The sequence below is a fragment of the Protopterus annectens genome, chromosome 9.part0 (assembly GCF_019279795.1).
Source record: "Protopterus annectens isolate FY-2018-M chromosome 9.part0, PAN1.0, whole genome shotgun sequence".
In the NCBI taxonomy this organism is placed as follows: domain Eukaryota; kingdom Metazoa; phylum Chordata; order Ceratodontiformes; family Protopteridae; genus Protopterus; species Protopterus annectens.
This window is the reverse complement of record NC_056743.1, coordinates 621,881,921-621,902,619: the sequence shown is the minus strand read 5'-3', so window position 1 is coordinate 621,902,619 and position 20,699 is coordinate 621,881,921. Positions and strand designations below refer to the sequence as shown.

Sequence of the window (20,699 nt, the reverse complement as noted above, 5' to 3'; positions counted from 1 at the left end):
AGGCTCTGGTGTATCTCCTCATCCTCTGCCACAGAGTATGTAGGATGTCTGGGGTGGGCCATGTACCTGTGGAAAAAGATAAGATGGTATCAGCAATCTATGTCGGCAAACCTTGGCACACGTACTACACATGCTACTTGACTGTTATGATACCACATATCCCACATATGTAGCATCTGTCTGTCTATTGGTGGATACACATGTAGATGGTCAGGTATCAGTGCTCGGCCAGCAACTGTTGTACAGTACCTGGCTCACGTCACGACATACTACCGAACACCAGCAGTCAGAACACCAATTCAGGTGAGGTGCACCTCCCCACTCTAGGGGTTTGTGTCTAGGTACTGTTTGGCGTACATCGGCGACTACTGTGGACTGACCACACCCTGCTTGCCCTGGATATACATATCCCACCTCCACCACCAGCACAGATGGCTACAGTGCACAACATTACAGATACAGACGTTACACTTTGTAACAGTGATATGGTATACTTACAGCCCACTAGGCCAGTGGCAGAGACAACCCACAATGCTGACCCCTACACAATTGCTTTCTACAGACATCTCCAAGACCGCATGGCTCATGCATTCCCATATATTGCCAGGACACTGTCCACAGAGGGACAGCATCCTGTCCGGTGAACCCCAGCCATATACTGATTGTATTACAGTTGATGTAAGCTACTGCAAGACAGAGCATCAGTCTCTGAAGGGAGGGTATGTCTGAGCAGCACTGGTAAGGATCTATTTCCCATCACACTGACTACATGGGCAATGTTGAGTGGGGCCAAGCGTGATACTGCAGATGACCAGGAGGCCTACCTGACCTATGTTAGCGGCCTGGTCAGGAGCCATCCTCTATGCCCATGGGTAGTACACTACACATATCTCACCAACACCACAGCTAGACAACATTGTGGCGGACAGGGTCAGTGCAGGTGTCACCCCGCCCTCCTGTATCAGGGCATGGTTATCCTGCTGACCCTAACCTCAAGGTCATCACAGATGTCCAGGTGGGGACACCCACAGGTCGGCAGACTACGACATGGGCGGGTCCTGCTGGTATCCCCAATTGCATGCTACATAACCTCTGACATGCACTGAACACACATATAGAGGTGCTATGTTACACTACCTTGACTACAGGGTATGTACCTGTACACTGGCGACAGCACCACTGGTTACACTCCATGCAGGAGGCACCTCACCATACCAATACAAAACAACACATTACATGACATTGTAATACAATACTATACAATATGCTAATGTCCCCGTGTCTACAGCAGCATACTGTTCTGCTAACCTGACCATTGTGACACATGTGGTGTGATGGTACCTGCTGCCGTCACACAGTTACACAGGGTGACACATATGGCATATTACCTATCTGAGGAACATGCAGCAGGGGTATGTGTGACATGTACACCTGGGGAGTCTCGCATCTTAACACTGTGTGGTTTGTTGCAGGGTGTGTCCTGTCTGTGGGTTTGAACCCGTACCCACGCATGTGCACACTATTGCAGTGGCACAGATGACGCACAGCAGACAGGTAGGTTGTGGATGGTGGGTGGTGGTACAATGCCTGTTGGACATCTGTCATGGGTGTGACCTCCATATGTGCATCTGTGGGTGGTAACCTGTACGTGGGCAGCATATGTGTACTCTGTGGTGTTGACAGTCACTGTGCAATGGTACTGTGTTTGGGTGCAATGTCACCGTGTTGTACATGTCACTGTGTCCTTCTCCATATCTGTTGCTGTCGTGTGGGCCCATACCATGGCATCCATTATGTACTGTGGGGGTACAGCGGCCTACATGTCCATGCCTGACTGGCCATGTGTGCGGACACATACCATGTGCAGCTATTCCAGGATAGTGTGCCAATGTGACTATCATTGGGGCCACTATTGTACACATGTCTGGCCCTGACGACCCCTGACACATGCAGTGGTGGGCAGACACTCATTTATATGGTGGTTTACTGTGTAGGTGATCTGGACTGTGGTATGATACTCCGGATGTGACACCGGTGTTCACTCCGTGCCTTTGCCACCAGGCACCTGTTGCAATACATCTGTACACATGTGCCTCACTCCAGCTCTGTATACATCTCTCTCACTCTCTCTCTATACATATATATATATATGTGTTAAGATATGTCTATATGTCTATTTATGTATATATGTACATATGTCTGTATACATTTGCACATATATATATATTGATGTACATATTCTGCTGTAGATGTGGGGCAGAGGGGTGTGGGGGACAGGGGGGGGCAGGCTGTGTTGCAGGTCAGCATATACAATCATACCTGTAGGTGGTCAGATCAGTCTGTCTATGTATATGTATCTACATATATCTATCTCTGCATGTGTGCATTACATAAATATGTCGCTACAATATTCTATCAGCATCTGTCTATGTCGTCCTACATCTCTCTCTCTCTATGTATGTATACATATATGCATATCATATGTATATATATACATATAAGATATATACACATACATATGTTGACATAACTACATAGCCATATGTTGGACAGGTATGTCAGCATATATGTCTACCTTACTGTATACACACACTAACATACTGCTAAACATACATAGCTGTGTAATCTAATTAGGACATGGCAGTACAACCTACAAGCAAACGACATATATATGTGCACATAGATGCTCACACATACAACTGTATGTACAGCCTTCACTGATAGGTGCTGTATATCCCCTGCCCATTACACATCTTCATATACATATGGATACAGCCCAATAACACATGTGGAGGGTTCACAGTATGTACACCTTGATAGTATTACTTTACAGTACCTGTGTTTGTCACAGCTGTGTCTGCTACTGTCTGGCTCTCTGTCCTGCTGCTCCAATTCACAGTTGCAGCTTCCAGGTAGCTGTTGCTGGGGATTCCCGTCTGTCTGCTTAGTTGCAGTCTAGTTCTGGGTGTGGTTCTCTCTCTCTCTCTCTCTGTCTCTCTGTCTCTCTGTCTCTCTTACTCTCTCCGGGTGCAATGTAATGATTGCATGTGTGGACATGGAATACAGCATACTTTTGTAGGTATCTGCATATGCCCATGTGATGGCCTCTGCACCAATTGTTAGCCAGCATTTGCTAATTGCATGCAGCCTGTTGTGGACTGATTGCAGTTCTCACTGTGATTTCAGAACTGTGCTATAAAAGGGTGTGTGAAATAGGCGTAGCCCTTTCAGATGTTACTGGCAGGGACCATGCTGTTATGCTGTGGACAACATTCTGTGAGTGTAAAGGTTGGTATCTCTAATTTACTCGGTGGGTTGTGGGTTAACATTCCTCCATTCATTTCTCCGGTTTCCTGTACTGACTGTGTATGTACACTAACAACTACTACTATTGTTGATGTCTGCATGTGTGTGTGTGTGCTTCCCTTTCACCTTTGCTTGCACTCTGTTGCTACATCTTCAATAGTTGCCCTTTACTGTCTGTACTGGTGTGCCTGCTAGGTGTCTTGACTGTTGTGTGCTGCTGTAGCTTTCCTATTTCCCATGTACATTCACACCCTGGAATGCTTGCTATATCTGCTAGTGTGTTACAGCATGCAGTGTGGTCTGGCCATGGTGTGGGCCTTGACATCTATTAGCATATGTGGGTATGCTGCTGAGCAGGCCCCAGAGGCTTTCAGGTTCACCAGTTATGTGCCTCATGGAATGGTACATATCAGTGGGGTGCACCCATTAATATGTCTGGTATGCTGCAGTTGTGACTGTGGGTTAGCATGGGCATAGGTATTACTACACTTTTTCTGACATGCGAGTGGTGAATACTTTCCGGACTCCATAGTTACCATTGCATGTGTTACACCTTTCTGCCTACTGTTTGTACATTTCACATGGGGTCTGTGGGGCAGCCCTGTAGGACATTCACTGGTGCTATGTCTAGGTTCTTAACTATTCAAATATGGTGGTGTTGGACCCGTCATGTGTACAGATATTTGCAGGCTGTCCACATGTCTGCCTCATAATTTGGTCATTATCTCATGCACACCATTATCTGGCAGGTCAGTCTGGGCTCACGTCAGAATGTGGTGACGAACATTCAGGGTCCAGACTACATACCCTTCCAAACATCCCACAAGGTGTAGACCCTGTTACTTTCTGAACTGTCTGCATTTGTTGTAACTTCATTTGTAATGTGTCCCTGGTTTTGGGCCTTTGCTCCACATATTTTATTACTTGGTCCGGATGTGTTCCTGTAAGAGGTTGTGGGGTATGGGCAGTGCTTATCCTGCTGTGAGTATGTGTATGTCTTGCAAGGTGCTATGGTGACATTATTACCTACTAGCTTCCAAATAGCATGGCTGTTTCTGTTCACACACTACTATTATGGAAATCCACCAGTTTTGTTTGTGATTCTAAATGACATGCTTTGTGTACTACACATCTATATTCCCTTTACATTCATTCCTACTGTTAAATGATATATTAACTTTAGCACAATGTTTCTATGTAAGAGTCATGGCTTAGTGGTAAGACATGCAGACTATAGTTGCCAAGGTCCTGGGTTCGGGACTCACAGTGGGATTTTCTTTTTCTTTTGAACTGAGTACAGGACCTGTCAATCAAAGTGCCTAAGGCACTTTTAAGCAGTTGTAACCGGGTTCGCGCTGGTTTGCGCGGAGCTCACGCATGCGCACTGGCGGTTAGCTCCGCGCACACAAGTGCACACCCGCTTACAGCCGCTTAAACGTGCTTACTCTTGACACCGCTATTTTCTTTGAAAGAAAAGAAAACGGGGAGACAGGAAAGTGGTGAAAAAGGGGTCACAAAGAGGGTAAGACAGTAGGGAAACAAGCTTGGGATGTGCAGGAGGGATGTAGGTAAGGCCCATAGCTGCCCATTTCTTCAGCAGCAACAGCTGTGCATATGTATGTAATTTGGTGTGGCATTTGAAACCTTCCACCCCTGAGAGAGGTGTCAGGACAACAATAATACCTGTTGTACAGCCAATTGGAATTGATGGGTTCCATGTCCAGTAGACATGTGTGGAATGGGCAGCTATGTATGGGGCGTAATTTTTTTGTGGGTACAGAGTGCCCTTTTTTTTTTTATTTTTTCAGGTGAGAGTGGTATGTCAGGTGAAGGTAGTCGGTACAGCTGGGGAGGTAGGTTGGGTAGGTTAACAGACAAGAGAAACAAGACGCATACAGGGGCGGTGTATGACACGTGTGGGGGGGTTACACATTTGACGGGGACGGAGGTTGGGATGTCCAGAGCCCATGAGCCCACAGATGGCAACAGTGGAACTGATATCCCCACCCATAGGCAGTTGCCACTGTTCCTTCACTGCCCAGGACGGGGCTGTGCTGGGGGCTGTGTAGGCGGGGCAACGGGCATGCCCGTTAGCTGCACCACCTGTGCCTCGAGCTGGCGTAGGGGCTCGAGGACAGAGTCCCGAATCTCCCTACGCACCACAGTCCGGACGCTACGGAGGGTGAGTGGTGGATCTCCTCCGGCCACACTTGCAGAGGGGGGGTGAGCCCCGTCCCCTGCAGCGCTTCCACCCGCAGGTGGCACAGGGCCACCGGAGGAGGGTCCGGACTCGGCACTAGTGCCAGGTGCACTCGCCAGCTGAGGTGGGAGAGGTGGGTCCGCCGGAACCCGCCTTCCCTGTCGTTCTATGTTTTGCATTATGTCATGACAGTTTGGGTTAGTGACATATAAATACCATTCACAGTTAGTTTTAACAGCATGCATTAGTATTCCCATTAACCACACACCCAGTTATTCACACCATTGAACAGCGTGCATAGCACATGCATAATTTCAACAGTAATACACAGTCCAACAACATGCAGGGTTGATTGATGGCAACAGACCATCAGGTGTGGATGTATGAACAGGGCGGATGCATCAACAGACATGCAAATATATATGACCCAACAGGACAGATGTCCAGGGGTGGTAATTGTGATTGCACATACCATGTACGCGTGGAATGGGTTATAGATGGTTAGAGGATGGGGTAAATCAGACATATTATTAACACCTTGCAATACAACCACATATGCTGTACATTTCTAATAGCTACAGTTATATACACACTACTGTTCTGACTACAGTGTCCTATATGTTAACTACTTAACCTTGCAGATGGGACTGTTACTGCAACATCAGTCTACATTTTATTGCTGTTCATACACAAGTCATATCGAAATTGTGCAGATACATCTCCTGTTAACTGTTCTTTCTATAACTGTGGACAGGTGTGGATGTTTGGGATATCTGACAGTCATCCTATCTGCATATTTCAGACTGGGAGCAGCATATCCAGATCTTGGTGTACACATTCCACATGCAGCAACACTTTGAACTGATATTTCTGTTTGGTTTTGGGTCTCACATGCATTTAATTATGTCCTGACTGCAGTATAGTTTATTCAGGGGTTATTACTACTGTAGTGCTGTATTCCTGACACTTTCTCACACTCTCTCACTTGCTTTATGTTACTATTCAGACTGGTACTTCTAGGCTTTAGTGACATGTTTTAACAGAATTTATTACAGTTCTTTCCAGCACTCTCACTTCTGTCATGTTTCAGTACTTCCACAAGTATATCTCACACAGGTGGATTCATCCTCTTCTGCAGCTATACTTTACCTGCTGCTGCAGTTTGTGTACTATTTTCTTACAGGCAGGGCAGTTTGATTTACAGATATGTGTTGGACAGTCTCATGATTAGTTTCAACTTACAGGCTGGGAACTGTTGTAATCAGGCAATACTTGCATACACTTTCACACTCTGTGACTTGCAGATTTAATTCCTTCCTGGCTACACTGCACTCTTATGCTAACTGTCATACATTTATATATCTTTACAGTTACTAGTAGTGGATTACTGACGTGCCTGGTGGCGCAGCCGCACCAGCCTATCAGCATAGGCTCTGCGGTTCGCAGAACGGACACCTGCAGCTGTAATATAAATGAAGTAATATTGGAATACACATCTCCATGATTTCAGTTAGTTTAACTTTCTACTAACATAATTAATTTATACTTACTCAGTGGTGGGGCGTTGGGTGATTGCCGGGCCTCCTGGATCCAACGGTTCAGTTGGTCCTGCTTACGTCTCTTCAGGTCCGCATGGTGGTGACGGACCTGCTCACCTGTCCTAGGAATTCCTGTGGCACTGGTGAGTTCATGAGCCAACTGGTCCCACGCCTCAGCCTTATGCTCCCCAAAGGACCTGGCCCTGCATGAGTTGGGCCTCATGGTTGTGGACTAGGAGCCAGGCCATGTACCTGGACTCCTCAACACCCCACCTCTGCGATCGGAAGCGACTACCCTCACCTACACCTGACATTCTAACTGCAGGTCTGTTCTACAATCGTTTATGCTGTGTATTCCCGCCTATGGGGCTTATATAGTCCGGTTTCCGCATATCTGTGATTGGCCGGTTTGGAATTGTATCAACTTCAGTGAACCTGCATTGTCATGCTGTAGTTTGTGTTCATTCCTATATATGAGCTAATATTGCATTTCTAGGAACTGCTGTCATGGCTTAGTGGTTCTGTACCTTGACTATGGTGTATAGCATTCTGGGTTCGAACCTGGCCACTGCTTTTTATTTTTCATGACTGTCTAGACATGTTGAGGGGTGTGTCTGTGTAAAGGCATTTTGGATACGGCTTGCTCACCGTTGCCCGTCGTTTAGCTTGTTTGCGCGGTGCGCAGTTCCGCGCAAACGGGGTACGCCGGTTTAACACTCATTTGGCTATTGGCACGCATATGCCGCTTAGCGCAATTAGGGGCACATATATTTAGCATGGTAAACCACTGCTCGTCTACAGGCACTCATTTTGCACCAGTTAAACCTATGCTTATCTACGGGCACATAACCTCACTCTGTTGAACTGTAGCTCAGCTATGGGCATATCTGGCAGTTTATATTCATTTCTTAGCTCACATTTATTCAATATAAATAGGCTATTACATTGAATTTTACATATATTCTGGTTTTATGTGTACATATATGTCTCAGAGACTTGTTTCATGCTTATTTTGAGAAAAAAAAAATTTGTGTTGTGGGGGCTCGAACCATGAATGCCTGCTCTGCAGCCGGCATCTCTACCGCTTCGCTATTGCTTTCTGGCTTATTTTGCATATGTAGTTCTTATCTGCTTTACCACTGACTGCTTACTGTAGCTGCGCTACGGGCACGCCCGCGCAAACGAGCGCACTCACGGTTAAACATCTTTACAATTAAAAAAAAATATGACATGTACATTTATATTTCTTTTGTGTTTAATAGTCTGTAGGGGCATGTGTTGTGTTGTGTTTATTCACATTTCCGTGGACTCTGTTGTGGGTGTGTACTTTGGGCGCTTTTAGACTTCTGGGGGCGTGTCGGCTTGCAGGGCTCAGCCTGCGGACACGCCCCCTACTGTCTTACACGGCCGTGTTCGACTTAGGTGTGATTCAGCATGCTCTCATGAATATGCAGAGCATGCTGACATCACTCAGTTTAACTGCAGCCTCCGTGTAAGAGTTGTAACTCTTACACGGAGGCTTCGTGAATCCTGGGGTATATCTTTTAATTTTTCATCACTGGTTAAAATGCACTGATATCTATTAATGTCTTTAACTGCATTAGACCCTGTGTTATACTGCTGGGTAAGTACACTTGTAAAATTACTACCTCGGTCTTCATAAATTGCTCTATCAGTACCGTCACCATTCTCAGTAACACTCTGCAAAGTCATGCCTTTGTTACCTTAAGTCGAACCTTTGGTATATGGGAAATCTAAACCAACGCCTAGGAGTGGACAATACCTTTCCCCCATTCTTTGGAGATCTCTTCACTGATAGTTCTTACTAGGTACCAAGGGTAATGCCACTCCAAAAACATATTTTCTAGCTTAGCCTTTTCTATGTCATGTGTGCCAATCTAACAACCTGGCTTTTGACAAGCCTCCTTTTTTGTGTAAAGGGGTGGGCACTATTGCAAAGCAAATAACAGTTTGAGAAAGTGGGCTTTCTATAAATTATTATAAAAAAAATGCTTTCTCCTCTAACATTTATAGAAATACCACTTTCTCAAACAGTTATTAAGGTTGGCACCTAGTAAGAACTACCATTGAAGAGATTTCCAAGGAATGGGGGAAAGGTATTTTCCACCCCTAGGTGCTGGTTTAGATACCCAATATACCATAGGTTTGACTTAAGGTAAAAATGTCATGGCTTTGCAGAGTGGTACTGATAATGGTGAAGGAACCAAAAGAGCAATTTCTGAAGCCCAGGGGTAGTAATTTTACAAGGGCCTTCACCCTACAGTATAACATAGGGTCTAATGTAGTTAAAAACATTATTAATAGATACTGATGCATTTTAACTAGTGATGAAAAATTAAAGGATATAGTAGGACTTAGACCAATGTTTGCAGACAAAAGGGTAAGTAATACAAAAAATTATAGAAATGAGTGAAACAAATAAGAAAATCAAAAAGGTACAAAACATGTGGTAGCTGTGCCCAGTATATCCTTGAGTGCCAGCAGGTCCAATTAAACTACAGTTTAAAATCTATTGCTAATGCACAAGACAGGAATTGTACAATGAATGTACTAGTATATTTAGCCATCTGCTGTTCCTGTCCAGCCTTCTATGTTGTAAAAACGGAGAGGCAGTTAAAAAGGCAAATATACAAACATAACTACAACACTTTAAAATGCAATCAAAACAATGCACAGACATTCTGTAACATGTTTTGGGTTCAAACACTTTTTATTCATCATTTTACAGAAAATACTTCATAACCCGAGGGGTGGTCCAGGGAAAGACTACATACAATTGAGAGAACTAAGTATGATTAGAAGCAACCCATTTTCCAGACATCAATAATAGCAATTCAATAATACCAGAATTGAAGCAAAGAGACAATAAATTATATTGAGAATAAAACCCTGTTGATACAAATAATGTAGACTATGTGTTACATAATAATATATTTATATATTTATATATACAATTACACATCTATGGACTTTTACAATGCATATTTTTTACATTGATTCAAATGATGTTTTGCACATATTCTTTCAGATATTCTCATACACTTTATAAATACTGAATTTGCCCATCAACATTTTTTTATTTAAGTCTTTGTGTAATATATATATATATATATATATATATATATATATATATATATATATATATATACACATATATATCTCCCTGTTCTTACACATTTATTTTTATTTTTATATGTTTTTTAAAAAATACGAACTTGAGTTTGGTGATTTCTAAGGTTTTACCATTAACTAGTTAATTGAGAACTACTTTACCAATTAGACATATAAATGTTCTTTGGGCTGTTGTAATTTCATTTTGATTAAGTCTGCTTTGTGACTTGGATGAAAAGCTAATCATGAATATGTGAGCTTAAATAAATTTATGTCCATGGTGTTCTTTATACCAGCGCTGTGTGGCTTCCTTTCTGGAGTTGGTGTCTGCATCTAACAGTTGGAAATTTGTGTTCTTAGTGTATATAAACCCATTGTCCTATATCAATCACCTTTAAGCCTCATCTCTATACTTTTGTCTCCTACAGGCAACTGTCAGGAGATGTCTGCCTGACATAAAGGCATCCTCATATCCCGCTCTGATGGACCTTTTACAAATCCACAAAATAAACAGTATCACAACCACTAGATCCAAGGATTTAAATTTTGCTTGTGACATCTAAGACATACTGGAAAGATATGCTCTGGGGCAGGGTACCAATCAATGTGAAGCAGAGTCTATCCCTAATCCTTTTTAAGTGTAACCTAGACCATTGGATGGGAAATCAGATATTCATAGAGGGTTTGGCCCTCATGTCTCTGATGGGCCGAGGCAGACATTAATGCCCATGCTAACATACCCCACACACACAATAACATCTAAAAACTTCTTAGCTAGCATACTCTTCCTAATAAACACCCATGATACATAGGCACACAATTGGGTTGGACTTCATGGCTAGGTTTATAAAGGCCCTGATTGTTGTTAGCCTAGTATATACTTATGAATCTGTTCACCTATATATAATCTGTGGCAGTATTTTTGCCATAATGAACTGTTATACTGGTAGTGCAGTTTGATTAGTACTTTGAGTAACTGATCTAAATTTTATTCTGTGTTTAAAAGCAACATATTCACTGGACTTCATAATAAGATTTTTTTTTAATTTCTGCCATCTTTTTTTTCTTTTAGGATGGTGTCATCCTAGGATCAGATACAAGGGCCACTGATGACATGGTTGTTGCTAACAAGAATTGTATCAAGATTCATTACATCACACCTAACATCTAGTAAGTGTCTACCAGTAAACTTAACAGGCCACTCCTTTAGAAACACATGTGTTATATAAAGTATTTTACACAAGAAGTGGGATTAGTAACATTCACATGGTTTCCCAGTTATTTTAATTAATTCAGTCTCTCTCCCATTTTTAATGTGTTTTACTAGGCTTGTGAATTTGAAATGGTACAGCAAACATCTGTCCACCAGTTCTAGGCTTTTATTCTCACAGCTTTCAATGTGCGTGTACCTATTGATTCAGCATTCCTACTTATAATTTCTACTTGTCTTGGAAAGCAAGTAAACATAATATTTTCAGTATAGGAAATACTGCTTCCTAATAAGAAAGCAGAATACTGCCTAAAAATCTATATAAGTCTTGTTTTAGTTAAACAAAAAAACTTGTTTATATATATATATATATATATATATATATATATATAAAATGGCTCCTCTTGAGTTTGCATGTCACCCATTGCAAGTCTATCTAAAGTGACAGGGACCAGATATTACATACTTTTTCTTCTCCTTTTAACTTTTCCCATTAGGGGTCACCACAGTCTGCAGAATGCTTGATAGTGAAGTTTTACAGTGTGAAGTTGCCAGCCTAGCACCCATCCTTACATACACACACACACATGCGCACGAGCACAAACCTAGGGCAATTTAGAGTGCCCAATCTACTTACAGTGTCTTTGGAATGTGGGAGGAAACCACAGAACCCGGAGGAAACCCACGCGACCACAGCGAGGACATGCAGACTCTGCACAGAAGGCACCCGAGCCGAGAACTGAACTGGATAACCTCTTGCTGTGAGGCAGCAACATTAACTGCTGCACCACTGTGGATATTACACCCTGGTAGTGATAAATAGATTGCTATGCTAAATTCCGAGATTGAATTTAGGTGACTCAAACAGTCCAGAGTGATAATACTTATGAAGGGGAGTTCAACTGCACATTTTTGGTTTTATTATTTCTTTTTTTAATTCTTTAAAGGGTAAAGCTACAAGGCACAAATGCCTTTAAGAGGGATAATTCAGGAATGCTGCTGGATTAAGTAAGGGAATCACACCTAGTGCTACAGGCTGATGCTCATTAACAGTTCATGAGTTTGATCTTCTGTGTCAAACTGCTTGAATACTTTCTAGCATGTTGCTGACACATGTGCTACTTTAGATCTACTATTATGCTTCTATACATAATTTTATCAAGCAGAGGTATTGAAAGTCGCTTTGTTGGCAATTTGTATGAGTTGTACTACAAAAACATCACTGTTTAATACTTGTAAGATGCCTTCCACATATCTGCATATTTACAGAGAATAATTCTCCAGAGATGCACACTACCCATATCATGTGTTGGCAGCTTATTTTGCAGTGAAATTCTTTGTTTCAGCTAGCAATAGCTGTACCTGTAGAAACCATATCCTTCTAACCCCTTAACTTCCTTTTCATATTGTTTATAGCCTGAACATGAGGCCCTCCTGCAGCTCAAAAGATTCATGTTTTTATAGTTACTGACAGAGCCATAGCTAGGGTGGGGTGAAAGAGGTGACTACCTGGGGTACAAGTTGTGGATTGGTAAGTGTTAGTGTTGCAAGAATACAGCACCTGCAATGATTTATTAAGCCAGAAAAATATTGTATCTTTATAAATGAATGCTGATAATGCATTTGCAGTCATGACTGAAGTGGTCATTGTGTGACAGTAAGTGTAGAAAGCTGATGGTTATACTTGTAACAAGCAGCTTTCTTCAGTTAAAAAGTGCACATTTTCTTTTTTAATCCTCAATTTTGAGGTGGGGTGCCACCTTGGAGAGCTACGCAGGACACCAGATGACCCAGCTTCAGTTCTGGTTACTGAAACATCTTTTCAATATGACAGCAATCCTTCTTACTAATGTTTAACACCTATTGTGCCTTCAGACTCTTGGGTAACTGCAGGGAGCTATTTGTATTTGTCAAAAATGTCTTCATCTCACATCAAATTACCCACTACCCTATTATGGGATTCCTGGAGATTTAAACCACTCTTAACAAATGCAGCTATTATTTCATTGCTAAATCCTCCAAAGACTGTGGAAATTACCTTAACACCATTGATGGGTTAAATATCAAACCAACAACCTTCTACCTGGTGGACTTCAATTACCAATGTATTAATAGGCCCACGCACACCTTTCAAATGGATATGTTCAGCATTTTCCAGACTTTGTTATACCAAAGCACCAGACCAAATTTTAAACTAGCCACAAGATGCTCTAATATCCTTGGCATTAGGCTTAACAACCTACTCCGTCCTGTACCTAACCCTATACAACCATATTCTTGCTTAAGTCTGACCACAAAACAGTCATCTTCTCTGTCAGACCTAATGGTATCACCACACTATGAAATGAGGCCACCTTTATGGACTTTTCCAGAGCAAACATACTTCAGCTTATAGAAGACGAATGCAAAATTCACAACAATCTCCTATAAATGGTTGCAGATGAGAGGGCTGTCACATTCACCTCCGACTTTTACCAGCAGCTAAACACAAACAAGTCAGTACTCATTTATTCTAAATATAATGGTAAATTCAGGAATAACCTCCTCTGATGGAATTCCAATATTAATTAACTTTATAACAAAAAGAGGAAATTAAGGAAAAGTAAGAAATCTACAACTTCTATCTGAAGATTAAACTGAAAATGCTAGCTAGGCACTTAACTCACTCGCGCCTATAGCACCTTTTTGTTTACTTACAGTTAGCACCTATACCTCCTTATGGCATCCGAATCTATTTTGGAGGTGACTTCTTTGATTAGGTGATCTATCAGGCAACTTATAGGCAATATTAGAAAGGGCAAGGATTTATTAACAAAATGACACTAAGACTGTTAATCTAAGATGTCCTGTGGTGGTGAAACTAATCACTATTTACCACTTATTATTCATATTTTCATTTTTTGTGATCACATTTTCATACTTAGAGACCTACATGGTGTTGAGGGGGGATAGTGTGAAATCTTCTTCTTCTTTCGGCTTTTCCTGGTTAGGGGTTGCCGCAGTGGATCACCTGTCTGCTCATGATTGGCAGTGGAGTTTTACGGTGTCGAGTTGCCAGCCCGGCACCCAACCTTCCATAGAAGGCACACACTTTGGAGTGTCCAATCCACCTACAGCATGTCTTTGGGATGTGGGAGGAAACCGGAACACCCAGAGGAAACCAACCCAACCACAGGGAGGACATGCAGACTCTACACAGAAGGCACCCCAACCAAGGATGGAACCAGAGGAACCCCTTGCTGTGAGGTGGCAACGATAACCGCTGCACCACCATGGCCGCCTGGGGGATAGTGTGAAATACCATGTTGAAAACAGGAAAGTCATTGTCAGTGTTCATTTATATCACACTGTACTTGAGATATTGTTGTTTGTTAGTAATTATGAAAATAAGCAATACTTGCAAATATACTTAATATTTCAAAAAAACATAAAGCAAGTGAATTACAAACTGTTACAGGGCATCGAGTGAAACCTTATATGTTGTTGAAGAAAAATTGTCTTTGAAGATTGAACTTCAAGTTGTACATCTTGTGAGACTTTCAGTGTTATTTATATTGCTAATTATATAATTAAGAATATGTTTTCACATTTCTGTAAATACCTAAATAAACATGCACCCAGAGGTGAATTTCTTGCTGTCATGTGAAAGCTTATGTCTGGTTAACCAAAGTGTTCTAAGACTATATGTCTGTGCCACACATTTGCCAAGATATGACAATTTGTTTATGAATGTTTAACAAGAAATTTAATTCTGGGTTGTTGAAAATTAAAATCTATTATAGTATCTATGGAAAGACTATGAATGCACTATCATCATTGTAAGAAACACTTCTTACAGATAGCATAGTTATTTGGACAGTTTTAATAGCCTTCATTGTTCACAAAATATTCACATTTGTTTATCTTATGCATTTTAAGTTGATTTAAGTCATTGCTGCTACCAAATTAAAGCTATAAATCTTTCTTTGGTTATATCAGGAAATTAAGGAACAATGCTTGGCAATCCACTGAGTTCACTTATAATAATATCACACATTCCAATCCCAAAAATATAGGCTATATATTAGCAGACAGATTTTAGTGTTGAATTTCCTCCACCTGCCCACATTGTTGCACCACAGTATACCTGAAAATGTTGTTTTCCCTGGACTCACCTTGATTACCTTGAAACAAATCTTAGAATGCCTGCTGAAGACTAAGAGTATAACTGTGATGGAATAGACAGTATACCAAGCTGCAGTCTCATCAGTACCAAGTATGTACTATCCAAGCCTCTACGTACCTTTTTCAGCCTCAGCATATCCACATGGATTGTGGTGATCCCTGGACAACAGCCTCTGCAACTCCCTTACAGAAGTATGACCCCTGTACAGACCCAAGTTATTATCGACCCACACACACACATCTTTACTGTTTTATTTTGTGGGGATTGTTCCAGCCTCCACTGAATAGTCATTAACCTTGGATTCCCTCTCCAAGCCCACTCTGTGACTTTTGGGTTGCTAATTGAAGCTGGGGCACCAGTATCATAGACTGGAACACCTCCTCCATACTGTGCACTACAGCAATAAATTCTTACTATTTTCCATCCTTACTTAATATGTTCTTTTATCCTTTTCTCCCTCACCTTGTATGTTAGTGCTACTGTATATGTTTGTCCTGCCAGTAAAGATGAAAATGTTTTCTGTTAACTCCCCCAAAACAACATTTATGAAGAGGTCAAGCCAATGGGAGAGGAGAAAGCAACTGACTACTGTATTAGTGAGTCAGATTCAGGCTGTGATACAGATTATGTGATTTGGGAGTTAAGCAATGGAGATCAAGCAGCCACAGGGTGGCTCTCCGTTCTTGAGTGGATAGATGTAGGCACAGAAATTACTACGCTTTAAAAGGCACCAAATGAGCAACATCTGATGACATGCAGCATAGTATAATTAGATGCTGCCTGGTGTGTGCACTAGAAAATGATGACATGAACTAATGTCTTTGTTTGACCCTTGTTTCATGCATGTCACTCCGTACCTGAGTAGCCAGAAGGCTTTCTCAGTGGAACAGGGAATACACTCAGCAAAAAGTTACTCTGTGATATCCTTCTCTGCTAATTTTCTACTTATGCACAGAGGTGGAACTCAAAGTTGTACACAGTACTAAAGACACTCACCAGGTGTCTACAGAAAGGAAGAATAATTTCTGTGTTCTAACACTGATGATTCTTGTTAAGAAAAGTACTAACACTGAGAGGATGGTTCCATGTGGAATGTGTAGTCAGTGCAAACACATTTTTATTGGTACAAACGTTAGTATAAGGGGAAGAAATAGTGATATAAAAGGAAAATATTCCTGTTATTCCCAGTCAGTGGCATATATTGCTTTGTGCTTGCAATGTCCTGCCTTTTATGTAGGCAAAACCAAGCATAAACTTTCTCAGAGAATATATGAACATCAATATGATATAGCCCACAAGAAGGAGACTAATGCCTTATATCAGCATCTGACTAAGTACCCTGAACATCAATTTAAATTTCTGGTAGTGCATCAAGCTCAAAAAAGTCCCTATAATGGCCCTTGGAAACTAGAGTCTATGTTAGAAGCACGAAACTGTTTTTGAGCAAACATGTAAAGAGCAACACATATTCATCGAACCGCATTTAAGTGATTCAATGAATATGTCACAGGGCAAAGAGGTAGTTGGCCAACTACACAGAGTTGTCCTTTCCTTCACTATAGTGCAATCTCAGAGTTGGTATATTTAGTTAGGGGGGTATGGGGGGTACAGCCCCCCACATTGGGGGGTTGTGGGGGGCAAAGCCCCCCACCTGATAATGGTTTTTAATTTTTATTTTTTTCTGAACAGCCACATGAATTTTTTTCACTAGGAAAAAATTAGATTATGTTGCCATTTGCTATTTACAGGTTTCGTGTATATGTGTCGACTTTTATGTAGTCGCACATATGTACTTTTGTTGTTCTGATATAGACCCGGAAACTATACTTGGAACAAAAAGAAACTTGGTGGCAAATTTATTTGAATGCATGTTTTCCCCCTGGGCTCAATGACAGTATTTCCATCTCCAGTACTTTAAAATTAAAACAGTTTGAAAGATAAGTACAGTTTTAAACTCATGTCTGTCAAGCATGAATTTTTTTTATTTTTTTGTTTTGTTTATATATTGGTAAGCATGTACATATCTTTTTTATACATTTGTTCTACATGTTTAAAAAAATTACATGCTTAAAAACTTTGGTAAACAAAGGGTTACTATTAGGGTTGCAGGTTGCAATTTGCATTTTTTATCATTGTTTTAGATTCATTGGCTGTTGGACCATGATGTATTTCAAAAGTGGTATAAGTAGGACAGGTAACGTTTTTCTTTATCTGAAGAAGTTTAGTTCTTGTACCTGACGAAAGTGTTTATTTTCATTAAAGTTTGTATCCTGGGATTCCACACACTGCGCTGCTTTTTTTGTTTTACTAGTTTTGGTTGCTGATTTTTGTGGTTACTAGTTATGGCTTCTGGCAGTGTGGAAAAAGAACATGGACATGTTTCACAGGCAGATTTTTTGCTTCTACGTGACTTTGTGCATCATCCTACTGTTTTTGGTTCAGCAGTTAACACAATAGAGATTTACATTGAATTGGTTTGGTAATGGACTTGTACAAAATGCTGGTGAATTCAACAACACCCCAGAGATTCTGCAAGGGGTGAGTACTACAAACCCTGGTGAGCAGGTTCCACCTGGTCAACAGCAGAACAATCACATGTTTACTCCTGTAATTGGGAGTAATGAAAGGTGGTTGCAGCCATGTACCTTGGATAGTTGGCTGCAGAGAGAGAGATACCAAGTGATGTAAATTCTCGGGTGGAGTCCTCTAACTTTGAAGGTAAATTAAGAGACTTTAAATCAAAATTGACTTCATATCGCAAATTGCATCATGAAAATATGTATTTTAGGGAATCTTTGAGAGTTCAACAGGTCCCCAAAGGTTTAAGGGTTTGGAAATACCTGACAGGGCTTATACAGCATTCCTTATTACACCAGGACTTGTTAGCCGTGTTTGATAGGCATGGCTGTGAATTAATGGAACTACTTGTCAAACACAACAGCATTTCTATGGATAAACTAGTGATGTGATTTTTAACACTTTCAAATCACAATATGAAAGTATTTTTAAGGAAATAGACAATATGTGTATGCTCATTTCTAGTAGAAAAAACAAAAAGCTTGAGAGGGATCGTTTGGCGTACCCTCAGGAGAAAGCTTACCCTAATCCACCAAGAGGTCAGCAAGCTGGATGGAGGTGAGACAATGAGTCTGGAACACCTAGTGTTGATGCTGTGGATAGTGAAGGAGCTGCTGACCCTTTAGAAGTGCCCACAGTACGGCACTCGGAGCGGCTTTGAAACCAGAGGATACAGAGCCAGAACCTCTATCCCCAGAAGAGTCATGCGAATTGGCAGAATCGGAGGAATGGATACAGCAACGCCAAGTTTCAGAGGTTACTGTAACTGAACCTTATATTATTGTTTCCAACTCCAATGGAGACTTTATGATTTACAATTACAGTGAGGTGGCTATGCCTATTGTGCATGCTGATTTGTTTTGTAAAGGGTATACTTCTGTGCCCAGTAAATCAGCTGATATGGTTAAGCTTATTTGGGACTTAAAAATGTACATCCGTAATTTGAACTTGCAATTATTGTTTTGTGACAATTTAGAGTTTGATAATGTCCTACGGGTTCCTAGTACTTACAACCCAGACTTAGATCAGACTTTAAATATCTTTGAGAAAGCATGTGAGGTAGATTTTAGGCATTTTATTTCCAACACAGATTATGTTGAAAATATTTCATATGCAGAGTGGGTGTTACTTGAGGAATTAAAATCACAGAACAACCTGAGATTTATGCAATCAGATAAAGGGGGGGGGGTAGTTGTCTTGGAAAATAATGATTATGTTCAGCGTTTGTTTACTATGTTATGTGATGATGTTTATACTGAAGTGTCCTTGAATGAAGTCAATGTAGGTTATAAGTACATAGATTATGCATTATCTGATATATTAACTCAGGGACAAATTTCCATAACAGAATTTAATTACATGATAACCACCTGGCCAAAAATTTCTGGTATCTTTGGTATACCAAAGATACATAAAAACTTGAGGGACCCCCCCCCACTGCCCCATAGTTGATTCAGGTTGGTCTAAGACTAGTTACAGCGCACGTTTTCTTGACAAGCAACTGAAACATGTAGTATCTAAAATCCCTTATTTATGCCGTGACTCCTGGCACTTTTTGACCTTATGTAATCAGATTAGTCCATTTCAAGATGGGATTTTTATTACTGTTGATGTTAAAGATTTGTATAGTTGCATCCCACACAATGTGGGCATGAAATGGTTTTCAGACTTTCTGTGTCAAGTGGTGGATTTAAGTCAAGATAAAGTCAATACCCTTAGTCAACTAATGGAAGTGGTATTAAAGCATAATTACATCTATTTTGAAGGGCATTATTTTAAACAGATGCTGGGGGTAGCAATGGGCTTCGCATGTGGCCCATTATTTGCTAATATTGTCATGGCTTGGTGGGAGAAGTGTTATTTGTTTCCTTCTGAATTTCACAACTATATTAAGATGCATATGAGGGGTGGCCATGGTGGTGTAGTGGTTAGCATTGTCACCTCATAGCAAGAGGTTGTCCGGTTCGATCCTCAGCTGGGGTGCCTTCTGTGCAGAGTCTGCATGTCCTCCCTGTGGTTGCATGAGTTTTCTCCAGGTGCTCCAGTTTTCTCCCACATCCCAAAGACATGCTGTAGGTGGATTGAACACTCTAAATTGGCCCTAGGTGTGAGTGTGTGCCTTCTGTGGAAGGTTGGGTGCTGGGCTGGCAACTTGACACTGTAAAACTCCACTGCCAATCATAAGCAGACATGTGATCTGCTGTGGCAACCCCTAACCGGGAAAAAGTCAAAAGAAGAAGAAGATTAAGATGCATATGAGATATTTGGACAATCTGTTTATTGCATGGCTAGGACCATTAGATGAAATTCCACATTTCATTATTTATTAATCAGACCACCTCATTTTTGAAGTTTACACATACCATTGGTTTGGATAAAATAGCTTACTTGGATGTTTTAATTACCAAGTCCCCAGACAATTATGCAATAAAATCTTCTATTTATAGAAAACCTACCTACTCCAACATTTATCTCCACTAAACTAGTAGTCACCCTTTCCAATTTAAGAGGGGAGTGGTAAAAGGGCACCTAGTTAGGGCAGCTCATATGGTCTCAGACCCATGATGATTT

At 41.1% G+C, this 20,699-nt stretch overlaps 1 protein-coding gene across 3 annotated transcripts in view; it reads left to right on the top strand.

Annotated features, from left to right (window-relative positions):
* LOC122811374 (proteasome subunit beta type-7-like) overlaps positions 1 to 20,699 on the top strand; it is a 271,817-nt gene that overhangs the window by 82,065 nt on the left and 169,053 nt on the right. For all 3 annotated transcript variants that reach the window (XM_044083180.1, XM_044083181.1, XM_044083182.1), the window contains exon 3: positions 11,249 to 11,346. In XM_044083180.1, the coding sequence (XP_043939115.1) occupies positions 11,249 to 11,346 (98 nt within the window). The remainder of the gene's footprint in view (positions 1 to 11,248; positions 11,347 to 20,699) is intronic.